General features: G+C 40.0%; 3 protein-coding genes across 5 annotated transcripts; all 3 read left to right on the top strand.

The window, feature by feature from the left end:
• Positions 1–320: 320 nt before the first annotated feature.
• Positions 321–3,616, top strand: LOC132907870 (molybdenum cofactor biosynthesis protein 1). 3 transcript variants are annotated; one of them, XM_060961323.1, is made up of 8 exons: positions 321–459; positions 594–711; positions 782–949; positions 1,019–1,245; positions 1,323–1,547; positions 1,631–1,865; positions 1,996–2,089; positions 2,191–2,356. In XM_060961323.1, exons 1-7 carry the CDS (start codon positions 370–372, stop codon positions 2,049–2,051), a joined length of 1,119 nt encoding a protein of 372 aa, XP_060817306.1. In that variant the 5' UTR covers positions 321–369; the 3' UTR covers positions 2,052–2,089; positions 2,191–2,356. The 3 variants fall into 3 exon arrangements, with proteins under 3 accessions (XP_060817306.1, XP_060817304.1, XP_060817303.1); XM_060961321.1 differs by having other exon boundaries at positions 1,996–2,073; XM_060961320.1 differs by lacking the exon at positions 1,996–2,089 and having other exon boundaries at positions 2,191–3,616.
• Positions 3,617–3,739: 123 nt separating this feature from the next.
• Positions 3,740–8,496, top strand: LOC132907876 (immunoglobulin superfamily DCC subclass member 4-like). Its single transcript, XM_060961337.1, has 6 exons — positions 3,740–4,176; positions 4,644–4,804; positions 5,903–6,113; positions 6,745–6,895; positions 7,151–7,299; positions 7,964–8,496. The coding sequence occupies exons 1-6, from the start codon at positions 4,089–4,091 to the stop codon at positions 8,062–8,064; spliced, it is 861 nt and encodes a 286-aa protein (XP_060817320.1). The 5' UTR covers positions 3,740–4,088; the 3' UTR covers positions 8,065–8,496.
• Positions 8,497–12,628: 4,132 nt separating this feature from the next.
• LOC132907947 (dynein light chain Tctex-type protein 2B-like) lies at positions 12,629–14,013 on the top strand. Its single transcript, XM_060961400.1, has 3 exons — positions 12,629–12,736; positions 13,010–13,206; positions 13,730–14,013. Exons 1-3 carry the CDS (start codon positions 12,629–12,631, stop codon positions 13,893–13,895), a joined length of 471 nt encoding a protein of 156 aa, XP_060817383.1. The 3' UTR covers positions 13,896–14,013.
• Positions 14,014–22,593: the final 8,580 nt, after the last annotated feature.

Below are 22,593 nucleotides of genomic sequence, written 5' to 3' on the forward strand. Positions count from 1 at the left end.
GTGTGAAAGATTCTAGAAAATATATGCAATGGTTATATAAAGTGTATCATGATTGGTTGAAATGAACAAAGGCGGCAAAGTAATTCGAATCATATCGTAGGATTAATATTTGTTATCACGATGATAGATTTCGTCAAATTGAATGCTATTGAAGATGTTTTCTACTGTTCTGAGGATAAATACTTGCATAGCTAGAACATATAATATTGTTCTAATGAAATCACTAAAGAGATAACGTGAATACGTCGCCCATCTTGGAATTTCTGGAATTATATAATTTTTTTATTCCTTATGTAGAAAATTAAAATATTTTCTACTAAACACAGAGGTTATAGATCATTGTACTTTTTGAGAAGATATATTACTTAAATGTTTCGTAAAATTAATACTGTGAAATCGATTCTCGGTGCTGTGTATTCATCCACTGAAACATATGTGTCATCTAATGTTTCACGTAGAGTGAGTATGTTTTTATTTGTGAAAGAAACATATTTGTTCATGGGTAGTACATATATATTTCAGATTATTGCGTTATATTACAATAAATGAAATGGTGAAAGAATTGCATCACTATATTTCCTATTTTATTATAGGTGCAGCGATTTAGAGAATTGTTAAATAAAACAGATAACAATGATATACTCACAGACTCATTTGGAAGACGTCATACATATTTACGTATTTCTATTACTGAACGTTGTAATCTTCGATGTGAGTATTCATCAAATCATATTCACTGCTTTAATTGAAATGTTTTTATGAGATGTTACGTTTATTACAGGCTTATATTGTATGCCGGCAGAAGGAGTTAAGTTGACAAAAAATGATGGTATTTTAAAAACAGATGAAATAATTAAAATAGCTGAATTATTTGTAAATGAAGGTGTAAATAAGATACGTTTAACTGGTGGTGAACCAACCGTTAGGAAAGACATTGTGGATATTATTGGTAAATATTCTTACATTCAATATGTATCACATATTGAACTTTCTTATTGAGTAAAAATAATTATTATAGCTGGATTAAAACAATTGCCTAATCTAAAACAAATTGCAATTACTACTAATGGATTGACATTAACACGCCAGTTACCATCACTTCAACACGCTGGGTTAGATGCGATAAATATTTCATTAGATACTTTAAGAGAAAATCGTTTTGAACAATTTACCCGTAGAAAGGGATGGTCTAGAGTTATGACTGCAATTGATCTTGCTATTCAATTAGGTTACAACCCAGTAAAGGTGAGAAAGAATTAAACAAAAGTTTGTGTCTATCTATTATTAAAGCTATATAAAAATTTATATAAAATAAATCATAGATAAATTGTGTGGTAATGAAAGGTTCTAACGATGACGAGATAATTGATTTTGTTAATCTAACAAAAGATCGTCCGATTGATGTACGTTTCATCGAGTATATGCCTTTCCAAGGTAATGAGTGGAAAGAGAATAAAATGGTTTCTTTCGAGGCCATGAAAAATCTTATTAGAGATACATATCCTGATTTGCAACGTCTTCCAAACGAGTACAATGATACATCTAAAGTGTGTAATTTAAAAGATTATATAAGTTCATTGTTTAATTTATATATCTGTTGGTAAAAGCATAATTTATCTTTTTGTAATAGGCATACTTTGTACCTGGATTTACAGGACAAATTGGATTTATTACATCAATGAGTGACCATTTTTGTAACTCGTGTAATCGGTTAAGAATAACAGCAGATGGAAATTTAAAAGTCTGTTTATTCGAGGGAAAAGGGGAAGTATCTCTTCGGGATGCGTTACGTAGCGGAGCGTCTGACGATGTTTTAAAAGAAATGATTGGAGAAGCAGTATGGCGTAAAAAGAAGCAACATGCAGGTATTAAGTTTTATCTTTAATCCATATGATTGATGTAGGATTAAGCGATGAAAGATTATCTTGTCATAAAATATTAATCTAGGTGTAAAGCGATAACGTTTATATGTTTTCGACAATGTATGTGTTTCAGGAATGTTGAATCTATCCCGCATGGAAAACAGGCCAATGATTCTGATTGGGGGTTAATCTATTATTACGGGAATTTTAAGTTTATATAAAATAATGTATCGATACTATTCGCACAAACGTTATCGCTCAATGTTTTTGCTATTAATAACGCAGTTTCAAAACTACCATACGTTTAACTTTACATTTGTACTTACAGTTACAAAGAAATATGTACACCTGAGAAGATATAAAAATTTACAAAATAATATACCGCGGCAGTATTTAATGGATTACGTGAGACCACAGTTTAAAAATGGTACAAATGCAAGAGTATTTTCGTCTCTGTCGCACGTGGATCAAAGTGGCAAAGCAAGCATGGTAGACGTTGGTTCGAAAAACGAAACTAAACGCGTTGCAATAGCAAGAGGAATTGTACAAGTTAATTCAACAATAAGCAAATTGATAGCTGAAAATAATGTAAAAAAAGGCGATGTATTGTCCGTAGCACAATTAGCGGGTATTATGGCAGCAAAACGTACTTCTGATTTAATACCATTATGTCATCCACTTCAGTTATCTTATGCAAATGTATTTTTGCGTTTAAACGAAGAATTACATTGCATAGAGATTAAAGCGGAAGTTAGGTGTACTGGTAAAACTGGCGTAGAGATGGAAGCTTTAACAGCTGTGAGTATCGCGGCTTTAACAATTTATGATATGTGCAAATACGCGGCTTCTCCGAAATCGATGAAAATATCCGATATCGAATTGGTTTCGAAGACTGGTGGTACAAAAGGTGATTTCTCTAGGAATTAGATTTCTATGGTATATATTGAATATACATAATACATGTATATAAAATTTTATTCTGCTCAGTAGTATGTTATCACTAAATTATTGGATATTTTTATACGTTTATATCCTATTAGTAAAGGAGTGTCGTTATAATATGTAAATTTTATCATGTTTTCTATTATAAAAAGTTTATTCTAGTATGTAAGTATATACGTACCTGTTAATGCAAAACAGTAAGAAAATTCAGACTATATTTTATTACCTAATATGTATGTAATATTTGCGTTGAATGAAAATCATATATATGGTATTCCTTTTTCTTTATTGGAAAAATTTAAAATGTATCTTTATACATGTATGTATATAATTATCTTTCATGTTGACACTTGCACATTGAACGGTCAGTGCCTGTATTTCTGTTAAACAATTATTAAATCATTGAAGTGCGATATATTATTTTTAATCCTATAAAATAATTTTAATTCAATATCATATCCCTTATTTTCCTGAATTTTTAAGGATTTCCTAGGATATGCGATTTTTAAACGTATTTAATTTTGGTAAAAGCTAAACTTTTTTCATAATTAAAGGATAAATAGGACGTTTTAGATAGAGATTATAAGAATGGATCGAGTTGTTGGCGCAATCGCAAATATCGGGAGCATCGCGAGGCGCCACTGCACCCTGATTTTAGCTTTTTCGTTTCCTCGAGCAGGAGCAGCTTTCAGTATTTGGAACGCTATCGAAGCGCGCTGTTCTTGAAGCTGTTCCGTCGTTGAATCTCCGATGATCGAGCGTCGGAAAGTAGCCAAGCTAACAAGTTTTCTTTACGTTTTTCATTTTGCATTGTTTCTTGAATAAAGACAAGGATATTAAACGTCGCGCCTTTTTCCATCAATAAACCCACTGTTATCATCGAGATAAGAAGTTTATTTTGAACTTATTTAAGATTATCTTCTCATTGAATACGTGCAGCTCTTTTTCTTCTTTTCTTCTTTGATCGAGATCTTTCTTATCTTAACGATTTAGATTATAAAATCATTAAAGAAACATATAAGATTACAGTAATCGTTATCTTGTGATGGAATCGAAGCATTTATGAATTATGTGGGTGAAAATTTAGTTCATTTATTACTTGCAAGAAGTAAAAGCGTCGGTTACATGACTACCTCGAAGAAATTCTTCAGGAGATGGAGGACGAAGAATTGTAACGATCGAGTGATGACCGACAGATCATCGATGGTTCTTGGAGACTCGTTAAAACTTTAGGCAAACAGAAAGAGCGACGAATGAAGATGAAAGAGTCTCGTACGTAAAAAAATGGCACCGTTCCATGGCATGGCCCTTATATTGCTTGGAATCGGATACCTGTTACACGCAGAATCGCCTTCCGGTCACCGCAACTTAGGTACAATTAGTCTCAGTGTACAATTACAAAAAAAAAAAAAAAAAAAAAAAAAAACGCAAATCTTCGTTGATCGCAGATTGCTGTGAATCAATAGTAATAATTAATACGATCGATGATAGATTTGATAAATTAAAGAATTATATATTATTATGATCATTAATATTTCCATTCAATTTTTACAATCTCTTTTTTATTAGAATCATACGTAATGTTGCGAGTTACGATGAACGAGGCAACGAAGGATACTTTGAAAAGATGATTCTTCGATTATTCGGTATTTAAAAATTTTTCTTGATGAAAAGAATTGCCTGTGGGATTTATTAAGCAAATAGGTTCCAGTATGTAAAAATTGGCTAGCGTCAGACGCTTTAATCTTTGGGTCGTTTGATTTAAAAAGCTGAATATAGAAGTTCGTAAACGAAAGGGCAAAGCTTTCCGATGGTTCAAGCGTGATACCTGAATTTTAGCGGTGCAACGATTCGATGGGGAAAAGCCCGATAAAGGGGAACGCTCGCAACGAGGAACGAAGAGGACGTATTTTTATAAAGACTCATCCCAAAAAGTGACCACCGTTGTTGGACAAACTGTTGTGCTGTTGTGTCGTGTTAAGAACTTGGGGAACAGAACCGTGAGTTTCACGTTTCTTTGAATAGTAGTGTCACATTGCACGCTTCGCAATTACGTTAGAAACTTTAGAAATAATAGCGAATCAAATTCGAAGAAAACAACATTGCTTCGCGAATAAACGTTTACTTAGATTTTCACGAGATTACGTTGCTCTATTTACACACCGTAAGATATATATATATAGTTTTGTTCGAAGTTTTAAAAAATAAAGAAAGTAAAAGAATTCTTTCTTTCGTATGTTTCAAAGAAAATCAATCAAAATTAATGAAATTAGAATTAATTCAATTTAAGAAACAACCAAATAGAATTAATTATAATTTTCATTTCGACTCGTAATAATTGGTAGATCATTGCAAGAACAATGTTACCGCTACTTTGCGAATTAGGATCACGTGCTATTTGGAATTACACCGAGATAGTCGAAACTATATTTCCGTATATACTTGGAACGTAGGAAGTACTAGAAATTTAGGATACAATGCTCTGGTAAATATTTAAGTTACAAGAGCCGTTTAAGATCGTATACCGTAGAAATTGCAGTAATCGTAAATCGCGAGAAGCAAACTGCCAGAGCAATATGAAATTCTCGATTGAAATCTTTTAAATGGATCGAGATAAAAAGAAAGAATATGTAAATATTTAATTTAATTTAATTAATGGAAGAAGGTATCGTAGTTCTGGTACGTTAACTGGAATGTAAAGTGACGCTTTCGCGCAACGTGTTCTTGAATTTACGAATGCTTTCCTAATTTCCTTGGTTAATGGATAAACGATTAGCGCGTTGCGGTATAAGTGCTTCTCTCTTCGAGCTTCTTTTTGCGCTACAACCATTTACCTACTTCTTATCGCGAAAAATTCTTTCTTTTTCCAAGCGATCTTAACTCGTTTATATCGCCTTTGAACGCAGTCAGTTAGCTTTCCAATAACGAATTTGTCAGATCGTATCGAAACGCGAGAGAAACAGGGAGCGTAACTCGACAGCGTGGAACGTGACGACGTGCATATTTCACGGGGGGTAGAGGCATGTAAAAGAGACTCGATATCACGGCTAGTTAACGGCCAGCAAAATATTCCATATCTCATTCGGTATTTGTCCCAGGTGTCATGGATTCGAAAAAGGGACTTACACATCTTAACATCCATGTCAGTGACTTATACGAGCGACGCAAGATTTACGATAGTCGGCAATCCGGAGCGCGACGACTGGAATCTGCGAATAGATTACGTGCAACCACGGGATGCCGGCATTTACGAGTGTCAAGTTAATACAGAACCCAAGATATATAGAGCGGTTACTTTGAAAGTTTTGGGTGAGTTTCTGTCGCTTCTTCGGACCCCCTTACTCGATATCCACGCTAGACGCTTAGCTTCATTTTCCGTGGAAAATGTTCTATTTGGGACGAGCTGTTCGTCCGTTCGTTCGTTCGTTCGTTCGCTCGTTTGGCGAGCAGAAAATTTAACGCTCGCCCACGGTTTCGTTGAACGAAACTTTTCAAGGGATCGGAGACACGGAAGCCGCCTACTTTGCGTAATCTTGTACAGCTTGAATCGCATTTTCACGAGGCCGTGTTCTAATTAACGTTTAAATCTTTCTCTCCGGTAACAAATATCGCCTTCCTTAAAGCGTTCAGTGTCGTCGCGCGAGCACGGCTATCCAACCTTTTGCTTCGACTGCTAGTTATCCTACTTATCGACTAAAATAACGGCACAGCTATGAATAAATTTTACTTACTCGCGAGTATCTTTTATTCATTGATTCTTTATTCATGTACGTTATCCGGTCCGGACTTTCAGTTAAGTCTTGTCGTGAATTTCTAAAGCAGGATCTCCGCTCCGGATCTATACACAAACTCACCGACCAGCGAACCCCTTAATTTGTCATGCGTCAAACAGTTGGTCGACTCGTATTTTCCGCTCCTCTTCATCGTCTTGATATATTAGATGTTCAGGCAAAGATCACGGGGCCCGAAGAGATTTACGTGAAGAAGGGCAGCACGATCAGCTTGATCTGCATCGTGGACGTGCAAGATATTCCTCCGAGTAACGTGACTTGGTACCATGCCGGTGCGGTGATCGATTTCGATGGTCCAAGGTGCGTCCCATCTTAATATCAACTTTCGTTTATTCTTCTTCGGTGTCTGTCGAGCGCGATTAAAGAGAGGAAAAAGGGAAGAAATAAATGGTAAAAAAAAAAAAAATAAAGGCGGCTATAATTGCACGACCGTCTCGATTACGCGGCGAATCGAGTCGGTAGCTGCGAAAGCAAACATCGGTCAAAACACGAGACAGCATCGATATTAGATCGGTTATCGGAATTCGTGTGTAATAACGTCTTTACCTTTGGCAGGGGTGGCGTTTCCCTGGAAACGGAGAAAGGTAAGAACGGGACCACTAGCAAGCTGCTAATAACGCGTGCTCAACTCGATGACAGCGGGAATTACACGTGCGTCTCGAGCAAAGTTGCTCCGGCAAATGTGATGGTTCACGTGTTGAACGGTGAGGATAAAATATATAAAATACACTCGATTAAATCTCGAAGGGGAGGCCTCTCCTCGGGATAAACAAAAATACCTGCTTCGTTCCATCAAACCCTCGAGATTCCGTTGAAGCGTCAAAGCATCGTCGACGCACTTTAAGAACGTTTCACGAAAGGCCCTTATCGAAAGGTTTACCGGAGGAAATTTCACCGGAGTACTTTCGATCGCTTCGTTGCATGCAAAAGTTTGTGAATGAACGAATAGTTTGGCGGTAAACGAAAGCAAGAATGCGAATATGAACAAGGATATACGTGGATAAAGGAAAGGAAAGCGGTAAAGGAAAGAACGCTCGTGTTAAGGAGAAATTTACGAATTCTACGTCGTTTAAGGTACGTGTAATTCCTTGAACGGCGTTGGATGGCGATTGTTGTAACTCGCGTAACTCGTTACAGTTTTCTCGTTAGCCGGTAACGAACAAATCGGAAACGCAGGGGAATCGCGCGGGACGAAAAAATAATCGCGATTTGAAATTAAACCAACAGCTACTGTCGTTATGTAAATTTCATTTGCCGGTGGAATTTTCGAAATTTTCACGAAATTTTCTCTCCTTCCTCCCGGTGTCCTAGTTCTACGCGATGGATCGTTGCGACAGATCAAACTCGGTGAACGGACTTTCTTTCTAGGTGAACATCCTGCGGCGATGCAGCACGGCGGTACCGGGAACATCAACAGGAGAGTGATTTTATTCAGCCTGGTCCTACTGGTGGACACGATATTTCGGTGAGCGAGCTCTTCTCCGTCTGCCGTTCTTTTGTCTGTCAAGACGTCGCGTCCCGTCGACCATATCCCCGACTTTCGTTGGACGACACACATCGAGAGAAGAGGTCCCGGGTCCTGTGATTTACGAGCTTCGACGTTTACCGCGCGAACTGAATTTTCTATGAATCGAGAACCCAGCGAACCTCCACTTCGAAATATTATATCATCGAGAGATGACTCGTTACGTTGCGCGTCGTGCTGCGAATTTCCTAACTCGTTCGCTGCGCTCCAACACCTTATCGATGTGCACCGAACTCTGTCCTCACGCCTGACTGTAACATTCCTGTAGAATAATAAATACTTGGCGATTCGTATGATTACGAGTTAAAAAAGAAAAAAAGAGAAACAGGACAAACGAACGATTTGTTAATAGACACAATATATCTGTTAATCAACACTGGTTCGTTTCGATTATTCCAGCGATCTGTCGGCGAGTCGAATGGAACCTGTGTCGCCTACCGATCGCTCTTATTTTTCATCCTTCACGAACGAATGGAAAGAGAATGGCAACGACAGGATGGTTTTTGAAGTTTTAAGTTAATTTCCGTGTAACGTTAACGCATCGACGTGGTCCGGTCGATTAACCGGCTTATCGGTATTAAATCCGGACCACGTTTTCCGATAATGGAAGGGACAGTTCTGAAGTCCAGCTATGCGTACTGTGCCCGTGCACACGTCCCTCGGGGAGACACCGCGAACGCTCACCGGTCTCATTTTATGCAAATCACACAGAAGCATCCGTTAGGTAGCTGCCGCGAAATGGAGACGAGAACACATTGCCAATGTAAATTCATGGGAAGCCGATGCTCTTGTCTCTTCGCCTGTGGTGCGTGCTCCTCTCTGACCACGATCGCCGGAATTTCCGAGTAGAAATTGCCGTTACCACGGATACCGGAAACGTCGCCCGTCTCCTTTTAACCTTATGCCTCCAACTCCAACATCTTGTATAAGATTAACGACTAGTCGATTGTCGCTTCGTACGGATTCCTTTCGACGCTAGCCGAGCAGCTTCTTCACGCTCCAACAGGTAAGATCCTTCGATCGAAACGTTTCTTTTTTTTTTTTTCCTTTTGTAATATGATAAATTACGAGAGGAAGATACGATAAGTATATATTCGTTGACTTTCTCATCTTGATTTTATTTCGCGATTAATCGAGAGAATTTTCATTTGACGCGATTGGGCACGATGACGAGCCGATGGATTAAAAAATGAGTCTTTTAAAAATAGCTGTTAAGTCGAGGAAGGTTCGATGATCAAAGGTGTAATCGCTACGTTAGGAATATTTGGGAATTTTCAAGAGAATTCGAAATGTCCAAAGTCGCAGTTCGATTTGTTGGTAATTTTACAATCAAGAGACGTTTCATCGAGAATAGAAATAGGTAATTTTCGAATAATTTCGAGCGTAAGTATCGTCTTTTTCTTTTACTTATCGCGATGGATTGCGCAGAGGATACAGGAACCAACGAAGAGCGCTTCGTTTAACCGTTTGGTGCAGATTCCACTTGCGATTATTAAGACAAATAACTTTGCTCTGTAATCCCTCTCGCCTTTTATCTTATTTACAGAAGCATTTAAATTCGCGTATAACGGTCTCTTCGTTCGGACTGAAAATCTCGCGCGAATGTGCTCGGTGTATAAAGTGACGGATGAACGCTTTTTTACGTTCCTTGCTCTTCGAGCGTTGTAAAAAAGACAAACCTGAATCAGACCGGACAAAGGTTTCTATTTAACGTTAGAACTACCAGAATGGCCGAATAAGCAATTTTTTATTATTATTATTTATTACTGCATCCATACGGTGTAGCGTGTGGATTTAACAATCGCACTGGAGCGGACAGCCTAAATCTTAGACCTTGAAGCAAATTGTAAGTAAGTATTACCCTATCTCACTGTCAAGCTAAACCCAAATTTAAAATCTTTCCTAGCAATTTTATCGGCACATAACGTTTCCTCGAGGTTGCGAATCATTTTCTACAGAGTACGCGGAAAAAGTCCTATTCAAAGTAATCGATCGATAATTGGTCATAGCAATTTTATGAATCTATAACGGTGCATCAAACGGTTTTCGTCAAAGGATATAAAGATCCGTATATCGTCATTTACATCATTTATCATTTCATAGATTTTTCATTTTAATTTCTTCGAACACTCGAACGAGTCTCATATTTTAATCGTCAATAAGTTTAGCGATAATCGGCCGCCGTTTAAATTATGCACGAACGAAACGGCAACTCGAAGCGATCGATGGTCGTTTGACTATCAGCTACGTGGAACAATGCTGCGCGTGCAATTTTGTGATAGCACTCTTTCGCTTTCCACGCGGACAAATGTTCGAAGCTCGACTTTCCTTCGATCGATCATAAATTCTCGCGAAACGATTCGTTTAGCATTTACTTTAAACTACAAATGTGAACACGTTCGAGACTAAATCTAGGAAACGTTTGTCAAACGAACGATATTTTTATCCGCGCGTTCCACGCTTAACGAGAATTCGAATGTCGTTTGTTATGGAAAAGTTAAGTCCCGTGCAGATTTAGAGCGGCACCTGTAAGGTCGGTAGACGAGCGGAGTTTTAGTAAATTTGTTATACGAGAAGGTAGTTGTACAAGTCTACGGGCAACTTTCTTCCTACGGTATCTAACGACTTGCCAGCTCCAAGTTAATGAGCTCGAACAAGGCGACCGTAATTTTCAGAGCACTCTGTGCCACTTTGTTCTGGCTCGTCGGCAGCATTACGAATTACCAATCGATGAAAGTATCTTAGCAATTAACACTCTGTGAGATTCAACGGGCCAGACAGAGCCTGGAAACTTGCACGTTTACAGTTAGCAAGTTCCTTAGAAAATCGATAAGAACCGGTCGCACGGCCGTTGTTCGTCCGTTTTCTTATTCTTAGATTCTTTTCCCATTGTAGAGAATCCTATAGTTTTCATTGCGAATAGGATCAGCAATGGGTGTCACGTAATCGGCGAGAATGCAAGTTGAATTATACGAGGAATGCACTGTACACGCAAATATCGACGGTTTTATCGAGAGAAGACTCGCGCGTGTCTCGAACTCTTATAACCTACGGCCCATCTCCCTTATTCCCGAGAACTCGCAATAAAGCCGGCTGGCATAAATCAACTATGAATTTTATCGATGAAAAATCGAAGTTCACGGCTCCTTCTACCATTTATTCGCGTACCGCGTTGCATTCGAATCGACAGGTTTGCCTTTAAGAAAGATAAGGCGCCTGCCGATGCTCCTGCATTCTCGGCTTTCTTTCCTATCGTTTATCTTCCGAATATTCAATACTTTTACGATTAATAGCGATGCATCCACCATACCTGTAACGATTTCTCCATGTTTCCGACGTAAAACTCTACCACTGAGAAGATCCTTCGAGTTCCAACGGCCCGTTGTTAATCGGCTTAATTTCGGCTTTCTTGTCCGAAGATTCCTGCGTGTTTTATCCAAAAATTACGCTTGTTACACGCGATAGTAACTCTTGTTACGTCAGAGAAGGTTTCTCGCCAGCCGATTTTCCGACGCTTTCGTCGTTGTTAATTTCCGAACGCGTTGATACTGTTCCAGCATAGATAAGCGGACAGGCTGAAATTGAGAGAAACTGGATGTTCCTGGGGTTAAGATCGCGAGCAACGATCGCGATAATGCAGCCGTATATTACACGAGCAGGTAAGCGAATCGAACGGACGAAGAAGAGACAGATACGATTTTCTCTTTCTACTTTGATTCGTCTTCTCGATAATACCCCTCTAAAGAGCACAGGACGAAGAAAATTGAAATAAAATATAAGTAGACGCGAATTTCCTCGAGACTTTCTTTCAAGATTTTCTTCCTTACTAAGCTTCTTATATTCGATATAAATTAAGAGTCGCAGTGCGTTGTTTGCTTTGTGCGAGACTCCTGGCTACAATACGAACGCTCTGTATCTTCATCTTATTGTTTCAGTCTCTCGACCGAGCGAGATCGAGCTACGTTGAAACGTGAATTGCACCGAGTCGTGGGAAATTGAATTTAGACTTTGTATCGAGTCCAGCTATAGGAAATTGTATTTGCGGCAGAATATCCGCGATATAGCGAGGCCCTAAATTAAAGCATCGAGTAGCTGCACCGATTGATGTCATGTCATCCAGGGTCGTACAAAGACTCGTGCCTCGTCTAACGGCACTCAATTAAAATCTCGTATCGTTGGTTACGTTTTCGAATTTCTATCAATTCGTTGGCGGAAACGTTGAAAACCACCAACTTCGTCCATATTTATTATTACGATCCATCTGTTAATTCGTTACCTACGAAATTTGTATCTTTTATTTTTCCGATTCTATTCGTCGATCGAAACAAAGCTCGTCAAACGCTGGTAACTTTTTGTTAAACGCGCCCTAATATTTGCGCGTTTGTTTCCTTCGATGTAAGCCTGTGTACCGCGATATAGATTCAACTTCATTGCCGCGAACGTTCTTTTGTTCGATCCGCGTCCAGACGACTTTCGAACGTCGTCCTTTTTAATTATATTTTCCGACTATGAGTCAGCAACATAGCAAAAATGCCGAAGTTCATGGGTCGAGGTTTCGGCCTTCGAATCCGAATCTACCAAAAATCGACAAACTGAGACAAGTGCAGTTCAACGAGGTAAAATAATAGATCGATTAGTAAGAATCGGTAGGTTAATGCTAAATCGTTTAAAAACATCGATGCAGATGCAAGACAGGAAGAGGTTGTCGATGAGGTTCTCCGCTTTGCTGAATTCGGCAAGTCGCGTGTTCTATCATAAACGTGGAGATCGAGTGAGGGTACGTAAAAGTAACGTATGGAAAACGTTTGGACAGACGCTGTGGTTTAGAAACGAACGATCACGGTCTAATTAACACGATTTGGCGGCGCACGATCGATCGAACAACGCAGGTTCCCAGGTATCAAAACACTTATCGGCTCAGCTCGTTTAACCCTTTCGATGTCGAAGTGGTCGATAAACTGGTGATGGAGACGATGGAGAGTAAATTATCGCCGGTGACGGCATATCATCCAAATCACATGGCGAAATTGTGCTTGGAGATTGGATCGGATTTGCAAAACGCACTCTGCAAAAAGGATTACGATAGGTAATAATGCTCGACACGTTTACGTTGCTCGCAATAAACGCGGAACGTTCGCGATGCCAACAAATTTCGAACGGGCTTACCTCGAGGTTGGCTCGTAAATTCTTTCGTAACAGCTGCTGTCGCTAAAAATCGTTTCTCTTGTTTTTAATTCGAGATTCGACGCTCGAGAACCGCACAGACGGTAGAATAACCCGGGGTTGAAAGTAACGATCTCACTTTAGCATACTGGATTTTGTAGAATCTGTTAGAGTTAGAAAAAGAATCTTCATGCCAGGAGTTTAAACGTTTATCCGATATTATTGGAAATACTATCGTAATCGTTCGTTTACACCTTGACCTCGCGGTGCAACTACAATTTCGTATTTCGAAATATTTCATTTCTTGATTTCGCCTTTCGTTATCTTCGACCCTGGTATATCCTACAGTCGTATCTTTAATGAGAACGTAAAGTTCCAACTTGTAGAAAGTATCTATCCTTTGTATTATTTATTTGTATCGTAATATTTATTCTTCTTGTTAAAAGGTATAAATTAGTGACGCAGGTGACTATAGTGCAACGTCTCGATCAAAGCGTACACGCGGCGTTTCAAAGCCTCTGGGACGCGGAGCGAGACAATTACTCCTATTATGTTTTCGAAAACAACCACATTTACGCATGGTGTTGCGTGTTCGGCCTGTATTACGAGTGAAATTCATCGTCCCGGTTAAATCTCGTTCTGTTACGCGTGGACGCGCGCTCGCGATATTCCCGATATTCGTTGCAATTCCAAACTAATGCTCGCTGCTTCCTTTTTTTCTTTTTTTTTTTTTCTTTTTTTGTGACCCGCACGCTCGCTAGATATCGGTGCAATATCGTTGCATAATGAACGGGGATGTATATCGCGACGTTTACGAGGATTCACGCAGCGCGGGCGCGCACTGTTAAATTTATCGGATTTTTCGCGATCGCGCGTCTGACCGGACGAATCCTTTTTTTTATTGGTGAAATAAAAAATTATCGCAAAGCAATTGGCGAGAATGGACATCGTGAAATAATTTCGGAAACTGTGTCCGATCGGAGAATACAGAGAGTCAACCTGACCCTCCGTAAACCAGCAAGGGTTGGGTTAAATTGTTCGTAAAGGATGGTTGGAAAAAGGTTTCGATCGATTATGAAGTAACCATACAGTATTAATATTTATTAGTTTCGCAACTCCGCCCTTTCCTCCTCCCTGCCCTTCCACCGGTCCTGTTCGCTTTTTCAAGGTGATTTATCGAAGAACTTTCGGCCGGCTCGTCTACTCTCCGTCGGAATAATAGCCAGCGATTTAAAGTTTCGGAAACATGTCCGACATTTTTATAGATATTCACGGACTTATTGGAACATTGCGACCAACCGATCTCGACGTTCTACAAGAAAACAAGAAACGACGAATTTGGTCGAACGACTTGCTCCTTGAAAATTCATAACGTGGATTCGCGTTCAGTTTCAGATTCGCTTCAGTTCAGAATATTCGTTTACCTGGAAGCGATAATTGATAGTCGAGCAATTTTTAGAGTCGATTGTAAGCGGGGAAAATACGTTTGAATGCGTTTGCCTCAGCCTAAGGATACATCGCGCGAACTAAACATCCAAGTAATATTTTCCGTGTCATCGTTTCGTGATGTTTGAGTGGAACGGTGGGTAGCCTGTTTCGTAAGCGCGATGGACGAGGAAGCGAGATGATCCGAATGTATTCACGGAGTTTCGTTGCAGGTCGTTAAAAGCGATCGTGCATCTATATAGTCTTACCTATGCTGGCAATTTCCGAGCCCGTAGATTTTTCGATAATATGGTTACAAGAAATATAAGCGCCACCTTAATGACCCCGTTGGAAATTACGGGCGAATGTGTGGCGCGTCGCTTGTTAAATTAATGGTGCAATTTCACCATCGTGTTCCCTGACACGACGCGTGCTTGTCGCGGTGCGAAAACTATGGAAAATCGAAGGAAATGTTAGCAACTTGATGAGCGATCCTTTGTTATTTTAAATTGCGCGTATTTGTTCGATTTCCATTGTTAATTAGGCGAATCGCCATCTTCAAATTTCTAATTCCGTAGATACGAGATACGAAATTTCATTAAAAGTATAGGTAAATTACGCGAAACTCGTTGAAAATTAGCGCGGGTACCTGTACGATATTAATTTCCATTCAAAATTTAATTTCGTTGCATCCCGAGCTTAATTTTTCTATAAAAAAGAAGTATTCTGTTTTGCTGGTTTTGTACTTACGTAAAAATTAACTGCTCTCATGTTATTTTTCTTCTTTCCCAGTGAATACGATAGTTTTACAAAGAAAAAGAAAAAAGAAAAATGTAGAACACGGTGATCGCTATAATTTGTCGAATCGTTTTGCTCGACGCGTTGTTCCTTCGTTGCAGCTACGATTTCTACGGTTGCATCTACATAGATTTAAATTACTTCTCCTTTCGAAGTTATTTCGAGATGGAAGAGAAGAGGAAAACGATTTATTCGCGGCACATTTCGTTTCATTTACGTCGAACTTGGCGTCTATTTCGTTCCGCCGGCGAAAACTCGAGGCTGTACCACTCGCTAGACGCGTTGCGACAAAGTCGCGAGTGTAACCGCAATAAAAAATGTAAAACCAGGCTGCTGAGCGAGGCGCGTGTATCGACACGTAGAGGATCACTGGTTGGACAGGAATTTACATTCGTCGAGGAGGCGAGAAAGCGTGAATTCGATCGAGAAGGAGGCGAACGTTCGCGCCGATGTCGAAGCAAGGGGGAATTCCACTCTGGCTTTTCGACAAGAAAACTTGATCGACGTCAGGCAGCGGGACAATCTATCACCCGGCTAGTTCTGTTACTGGCTTCGACGTAAAATCAATGCCGATTCTCATTTCCATGTAAATTATCTCCGACATAGGTCGCTAGCTAGTCGAAAGCGGCAAAACCGACAGCCGTTGCGTGCGCTCGGCTCTCGCATGTATTTTTCCGCGGCGCGGAAAAACTTTTGTTCCTTGTAATCAGATCGGCCATGTCAAAGCTTAACGAAAACGTAATTAAACTTTCCCGGATAAAAAAAAGTTGCTCGGCCCGGGTCTCTCTGTTTACCTTTCCTGGCCGACCTTCTGCTTTAACCACGCGAATCTTTTAATTGTCACGTCATCGGGACAAGATGCAACATAAAAACACTGTCACTCGCTATCGGAATCGAATCGGTAGTAGACGGCTGTCGACCAACGTGGAAGTACTTACGTTCTACGTTTAAGCATCGGATTATCCCACGACCATTTTTCCTGGAAATTTAATTATATGCATTATCTTGGTGCCTTTTATTTTCTTGCGACACGTGTGCCCTTGTACGACGCGAACATAAAAAGAAATTAGGAATTAAACGAATAACGATCAATCGGATAAACTAATCAAAGTTACAATTAGATAGAAATGGAAGTGTTTTAAGACACGGTCTTAAAGGCGAAGATCGAAGTTGATTAAATTATCGAGGAAAGGATAGAAGAGTATAAGAATCTCAGGTTAAACAAGCATTATTTAATCGCTGCTGTAACTCCGATAGGTAAGCAGGGAAAAAAGTAAATACTACTCTTAATGCTCCTTTTTTCTCTTCCCTTCGATCTCTTCGTTTTGCCGTGCTTTCGGTTCTATTTCCCTTTTCTTTTCTTCCTTTTACGCTTCCTTTCTTTCGCTTGTGTTTCTTCATTCCCTCTTTCTCTCCTTTTTCTTTTCTCTTCTCCTCCATCTTTCTCTTCTTCATCCTCTTGCCTTTATCCTCTCGCTTCTTCTCTTCCAATTCATCGATGCCGAATCAATATCGATACGTAATGCCGAAGCTACGCTGCTGTTTGCCGATAGTGTCGACACTTTTGCAAATAGCAAGTAGCGCGCGGCGAATTTGTCAGTGAACAGAGAACACTATTCGCTAGGGAAACGATACATGAAAGGCTCTATTCACAACGAGTGTATGTGTGTTTTACCCGCGAGTATTTGCGGCTCCGCGCATGAACAATTTGCGTATAGTCCAGGTCAACGGGGACCTAACATTAGGCTATGGTTACAGCGGCTGCGTGTTCCGACAAATGAAACATTTGAAAACTCGATTTTGGTTATCGAGTACACGGGGCCAGCGAAGAATTCGCAGATCAAAATTCAGAATTGAATCGCGAGCGAATCACCGTTGCGTTCGGCTACAACTTTCCAATATAGTTACCATCGATTCAAAATTCTGTTACGTGTTCTAATCCAATTTTATAGGAGACTGACAGCAGTCGATAGCAAGGAAGTGACAATTTGATCGAAGCTCGGCGACTGAATTACTTTCTGATAAAAACGGCCGCTCGCGATCGCGCTTAAATTATATTTGAATTTGTAAAGTTCGTTCTAAGCGACATCGTTATCGCGACAAACGTACGATAATGTAAAGCAAGTTGAATTAAAAGAAGGGAATAACGAAACGGAAGCAGAATGCTAACGGACCGAGTATCTAGGGCGGATACAAGTATAGTTATTTTCCATGAAACTCGAAATACTGTTCTAATTATTACGATCATTCGTTGAACAACCATCGACAGAAATTTCAAATACGAATCATCGATTCTCTTTTATCTGTTTTATGCAGTTGTTGAAACAGCGAGGAATGCGTACAAGTGGCAAAAGTGGAAATGCTTCCTTCGATCTTTGAATAATATTTGTATAATGTCTGCGATATAACACAGTTTCTACAAATGTCTTAATACTTGTAAACGTGGTTGCATACGTATTTGATGCTCTATTTGTATCTAAACGTAACTTTGAAACTGCTGTAAAAAGTGGTATATTCTACTTCCCTTCCCTTTTCTTTCTTTTACGCTTCCTTTCTTTCGCTTGTGTTTCTTCATTTCCTCTTTCTCTCCTTTTTCTTTTCTCTTCTCCTCCATCTTTTTCTTCTTTATCCTCTTGCCTTTATTCGTGGCCAGACCGTGTACCTATGTACCTTCCTTCTAAAAAATATCGCTTCTTTATTTTATCATCACTCACGTCATTTACTATTTCGACTGTAAATTACTCTCAAATTTTTAACGACAATATCGATCTCTCAAAGACCGCAATATGCGTAAGCACAACGAACTTACGTCTTCTATGGAGCAGCCGGAACAGGAAAGCTGCTCGAAGACGAATAGTTTTCGTCGGTGTAAATGGGAACTATCAGGCAGGATATCTACAAGGAAACGAGACTGGCAATAGATTCGGTTTCTGACAAATAAGATGCGTTTCTGGACGATCGCTCGTTATTATCACGCGAATAGTTGGTCGCGTCGCTTCGATTCCGTGCTCGGCGAACGCTATTTGTCTTTGTCAGATTGGAAACCGCGTTGGCCAGTTTTTATTTCGCCGTCCTGGTTTAGAATGGATCGACGCTATTTTCGTATAAACAGGCTCGCTAAATTTCAAGCTTGTTGCAATCGCGTCTATTTCGACGCAATGTTCCAAGTTAGCGATGAGATCTGACATAAAATCAAATATTTTCACAAGAAACGTTTCCCTATCTTGCATTGTCTGTGTTCTATCCCTTTACGAATAGAAAGCAGAAGCGTTTCATATATTCGTAGGTATACAGTCAATATTGAAACGGACCAAGGTTTCCTATTGTAAACCGCGTTGGATAATGTTGGACGTCATATTTTCTTCCCTCTAACATCCTCGTTAATAAATGGAGATGAAAATTGCGGATTAAAGGGTACACCGTGCCGATGTCTAAAACGATCGAATGTTTAATTTTTTCAAGATTCTAAGCGTACGCAACGGTTTATCAAAATTCAAACTCTTAACGAAGTTACAGGGATGAATACGGGAGAGATTTATCACAGTCTTAATCCTTGGGGGCTATCACGGGCGGAATTTCATCTCGTGCGAATTTTGTTTGAACATTATCGTGCTGTAATAATACCATCGGGATATTATTGCTTCTAACTACTGCAAGCAATTTTTCTATTCTTCGTCCGTCGTCGAGAAACAAAATTCTGTTTGTTCGACTTTATTAATTTTTTAATTTCGAAGAGGTGTGCTGCGGCCAACTTTCGCCCGGGTAAATCTCCTCTTGCGTTCCTCCCGAAACTATATTTTCCGACCTCGTTGCCGTGAAATTTTCGATCCTCGACCGACCATTGCTTTGGCAAACAAATAGAATACGTAACGTTTCGAGAAGATGATTAAACATAAAATTGCAAGGGAAAATCCTGCGTATTCGTGAAAGTTCTTTCATATTTGTCTTCATCGTATTCTGAGATATCTTTTAACATTGAAAAAAATGCAGTTGGCTTGAAAATGACCGGAAGAATAGAGCGGGGTTAAAGAAGAAACGAAACGTACAGACGAAATCGGCCGTGAAAGATTGTTTTAATGGAATTCGAGTGGCCGAGAGTGGCAGCTGTCGTCGTAGCTGTCGCTCTTAATTGCGAAAATATAGATTCTCGAGATGTCGCGGGTTATTGGCGATGCGCGAGAGACCAGAACAAATACTGATATATGATGATGGCACCCTTCCACTTTCAATTTGTCCTGCACGAAATGCCGTCGTTTATCTTTATTTCCTTTTAGCTAAGCCTCCAACTTAGCGTTATCGGTCACGGCACGCAAGCACAGTTTCCTCAGCAAGCCACGCTTGCAACGCGCGGATTCAGTTTCAACGATCCGTCGCTGCCGTATCACGCGCAGATTAAAAAAGAACATATTCTACGGAGTTAATGAAAATCCCGAAGATTAATATAGCGCCGATCCCATTGAGTTATGGCGCTTTAAATCTCCTCTATCTCCGCGCTTCTTTTATTCCTTTCTTTTCTTTATCGTTTCGTATCTCTATGACTTTCGCCTTGACACGCTTCAACCTTCTCACAGTGTAATAAAACAACGAAGAATTCGTAATGAGAAAATGACTACATCCTTATCGTTAAGATCTTTTGCAGTTACGATGCGAACTTTTATAAGAAATAAACACTGATAATTCTAATTAATCTCGCAAGCAGTAAATATCAATTCCTTTCGATTACGGAAATCCTGTTGTCTCCGATTTGCGTACTTGTTTGGTACTTTAATATTATTTCTTACACCTGGACAAGACAGTTTATGCGTTGTGATACGTACGTAGCCAGGTAGATCCTTTGGCTGAAAATACGAGGAAAATCAAGAATAACTAAATCGCGTTGGCGGTTTCATTTTCGAGAAACTAGAGTTTGAAAATTTGTCGACTATACGTAATAGCAATTTGACTAATTTCCTAGTAGACAGGAATAGATAGGCGACAGAGAGTCGTTGTACGTGCGGAGGTAAGTTGAAAACGTCGAATAAATCTTTTTCTTTTAGAGCCTCGTTTAAAGGAGAATAAAGTCTGGACCTGTTTAGTCAGGAATTAGTCAAGTTCGTGGATACCGCAGAAATTTTCAAATTTATTTCTCCTCGAGCTTTTTTTCAGGCTTTCAACCTAAATTTATCCGAAATTCGCTGGAATTTCTTTACATCGTGGAAGGGTTGACCGAGTAAATTCGACATTTTTTCGCTGAATCTCTTCGTATCGTGTCATCGGTAATGATTTCTTGCTCTCTTTTCTTTTCGTGAAAAAGCCACGGTTCCGTTATATCCTCTCGTGGTAACGACCAATTAAAAGGATTTTAGGGGTACCTTTCCGCAATCGCTTTATTATCCCGCCTCTGTGAAACGGATATACCGCTCCATGGCGACGACGTAAAAGGGTCGAATTGCAGCATTATTCGCGGTTATTTTACGTGTTTTATAGATCGTGCAAAAAGCTCTGGCTGCCGTTCGCCAAGGTTTATTGACCGTTTAATTTCGCGTATTGACAGTTGCTTTCGGATTCATTGAGAATTATGAGCGGCCGTTTAAAGTCGAGCCGAGGCTCGATTCAGCGAATGCAACGTCTCCCTTAACTGGTTTCTCCTATTTTTTCCTTTCGAGCTGCTTTCGTGGCTAAAGCACGGTTTAGAGCTTCTATGAGACGCTGTCTCGGCAATACCAGCCGAAATTGTTATCTAAAAAGAAGTCGATGTTGCGGCAACCGAGATAATGAATAATAATTTAATATACGTTGCTCGAGATCTCGGCGAGTTCGATCAACGCGTTTCGTCTTTCAAGTGGCAATCGCTCGGGAGATTCCAACGTTTAAATAGAACATACCTGCGCATTCGATTCGTTTTCTCGTTTGTTTGTTTTTTCTTCTAAATTTTTTTCGTTCGAGCGCTTTGCCGATGAAATTTTCTTTCTTTTCTTTCGTAATTATTTTGTTTTTATTAAATTTCCACGTAACTTTTTCGACATAACTTTTTCACCGTCAATTTCTGCTTCGATTTCCTCTCGGTTCGGTACGCGTTAATGACCAGGCGAAACGCCTGACGATCTATGTATTTGGCGGTCGTGCTCGACCGAACATTACGGCGAATTAATCGAAATTCTACATGCACCGCGGTTACTTCGATTTTGTGGCTTGCATCGCGAAATATTAAACACGTACGTTGTTAACGTTTATATTAAACAGCAGTTTCGGCAAACGTCGTTACCTATTTGCCAGTCAGAACTAGTTTGCAGCTTGTAATACGAATTTTGTGGCCGATACCGTGGTAATTGTTTGTCAGCGGATCGAGCCTGTCAACGATCGCGTTTCATCCCTCAACAGCCTGCCTCCGGTTTCGTTAAACGCGGTGAACGAACACGAGGTTTATTAGGTGAAATCATCGGATCGTGCGGAAATCGAAGCCGGCACACCGTAAAATTAGATTCCTTGGCTGGTTGTTTGTCGCCCTGTCTCCATGCTGCTCCATCCCTTTCCAGTGAAAACCGAAAGTTTCGGGCCTCCTGTACGTAAAACTGACGCGAAAGTTATTCGCCAAGGAACGAACATCGTTCACCGTGTTTTTCCTTCCTCGCGAATCGCTGCTGCTCTTGCTACAGCTACGATAAATTAATGATTTCAAGGTGAAATGGCGCCTCGTCGATCTTCGGTGAACGGCCTTCCGCCTAATTTCGCTCGTTGCATACGAGCAATCGCGGTTCACGGCGCGACGACTGCGGTGAAAGGTTCGATTTCTCCGACGTTGGTTGCGCGGGTCACCGGATTTCGATCTGAAACAGGCATCGATTTCGCTGAAACAACGCTAATTACGCGATAGCCACTGCGGACGTTCGTTTAATTAAAACATATCTGTAAAACGTATCCCGTGAAATGAAATATCTTGGCTGAAGCCGGGAAACCCGACGAGACGGAATAAACAACGTATGTAATTAGATTCGTTTCTCGTTATCGTGAATTCTTCCGTGAGAATTTCTAATAATTTGAAAACCGTCTGTACTTTACTTGTGCCGCCACTCTTTAGGTAGTAGGTACTCTTTATTGCGACCAAGGT

This window comes from Bombus pascuorum, chromosome 6 (genome assembly GCF_905332965.1).
Source record: "Bombus pascuorum chromosome 6, iyBomPasc1.1, whole genome shotgun sequence".
Lineage (NCBI taxonomy): Eukaryota > Metazoa > Arthropoda > Insecta > Hymenoptera > Apidae > Bombus > Bombus pascuorum.

What these genes read in the sequence shown, in the direction of transcription:
- LOC132907870 (XM_060961320.1), top strand. Translation starts at nt 370, where the DNA reads ATGTTTCGTAAAATTAATACTGTGAAATCGATTCTCGGTGCTGTGTAT. An exon ending in AGACATTGTGGATATTATTG is followed by an intron (nt 950 to 1,018) that starts GTAAATATTCTT and finishes TAATTATTATAG; the next exon opens with CTGGATTAAAACAATTGCCT. An exon ending in AGTACAATGATACATCTAAA is followed by an intron (nt 1,548 to 1,630) that starts GTGTGTAATTTA and finishes TTTTTGTAATAG; the next exon opens with GCATACTTTGTACCTGGATT.
- LOC132907876 (XM_060961337.1), top strand. Translation starts at nt 4,089, where the DNA reads ATGGCACCGTTCCATGGCATGGCCCTTATATTGCTTGGAATCGGATAC. An exon ending in AGAACTTGGGGAACAGAACC is followed by an intron (nt 4,805 to 5,902) that starts GTGAGTTTCACG and finishes TATTTGTCCCAG; the next exon opens with GTGTCATGGATTCGAAAAAG. An exon ending in GGTTACTTTGAAAGTTTTGG is followed by an intron (nt 6,114 to 6,744) that starts GTGAGTTTCTGT and finishes TTGATATATTAG; the next exon opens with ATGTTCAGGCAAAGATCACG.
- LOC132907947 (XM_060961400.1), top strand. Translation starts at nt 12,629, where the DNA reads ATGAGTCAGCAACATAGCAAAAATGCCGAAGTTCATGGGTCGAGGTTT. An exon ending in GACAAGTGCAGTTCAACGAG is followed by an intron (nt 12,737 to 13,009) that starts GTAAAATAATAG and finishes CGAACAACGCAG; the next exon opens with GTTCCCAGGTATCAAAACAC. An exon ending in TGCAAAAAGGATTACGATAG is followed by an intron (nt 13,207 to 13,729) that starts GTAATAATGCTC and finishes TCTTGTTAAAAG; the next exon opens with GTATAAATTAGTGACGCAGG.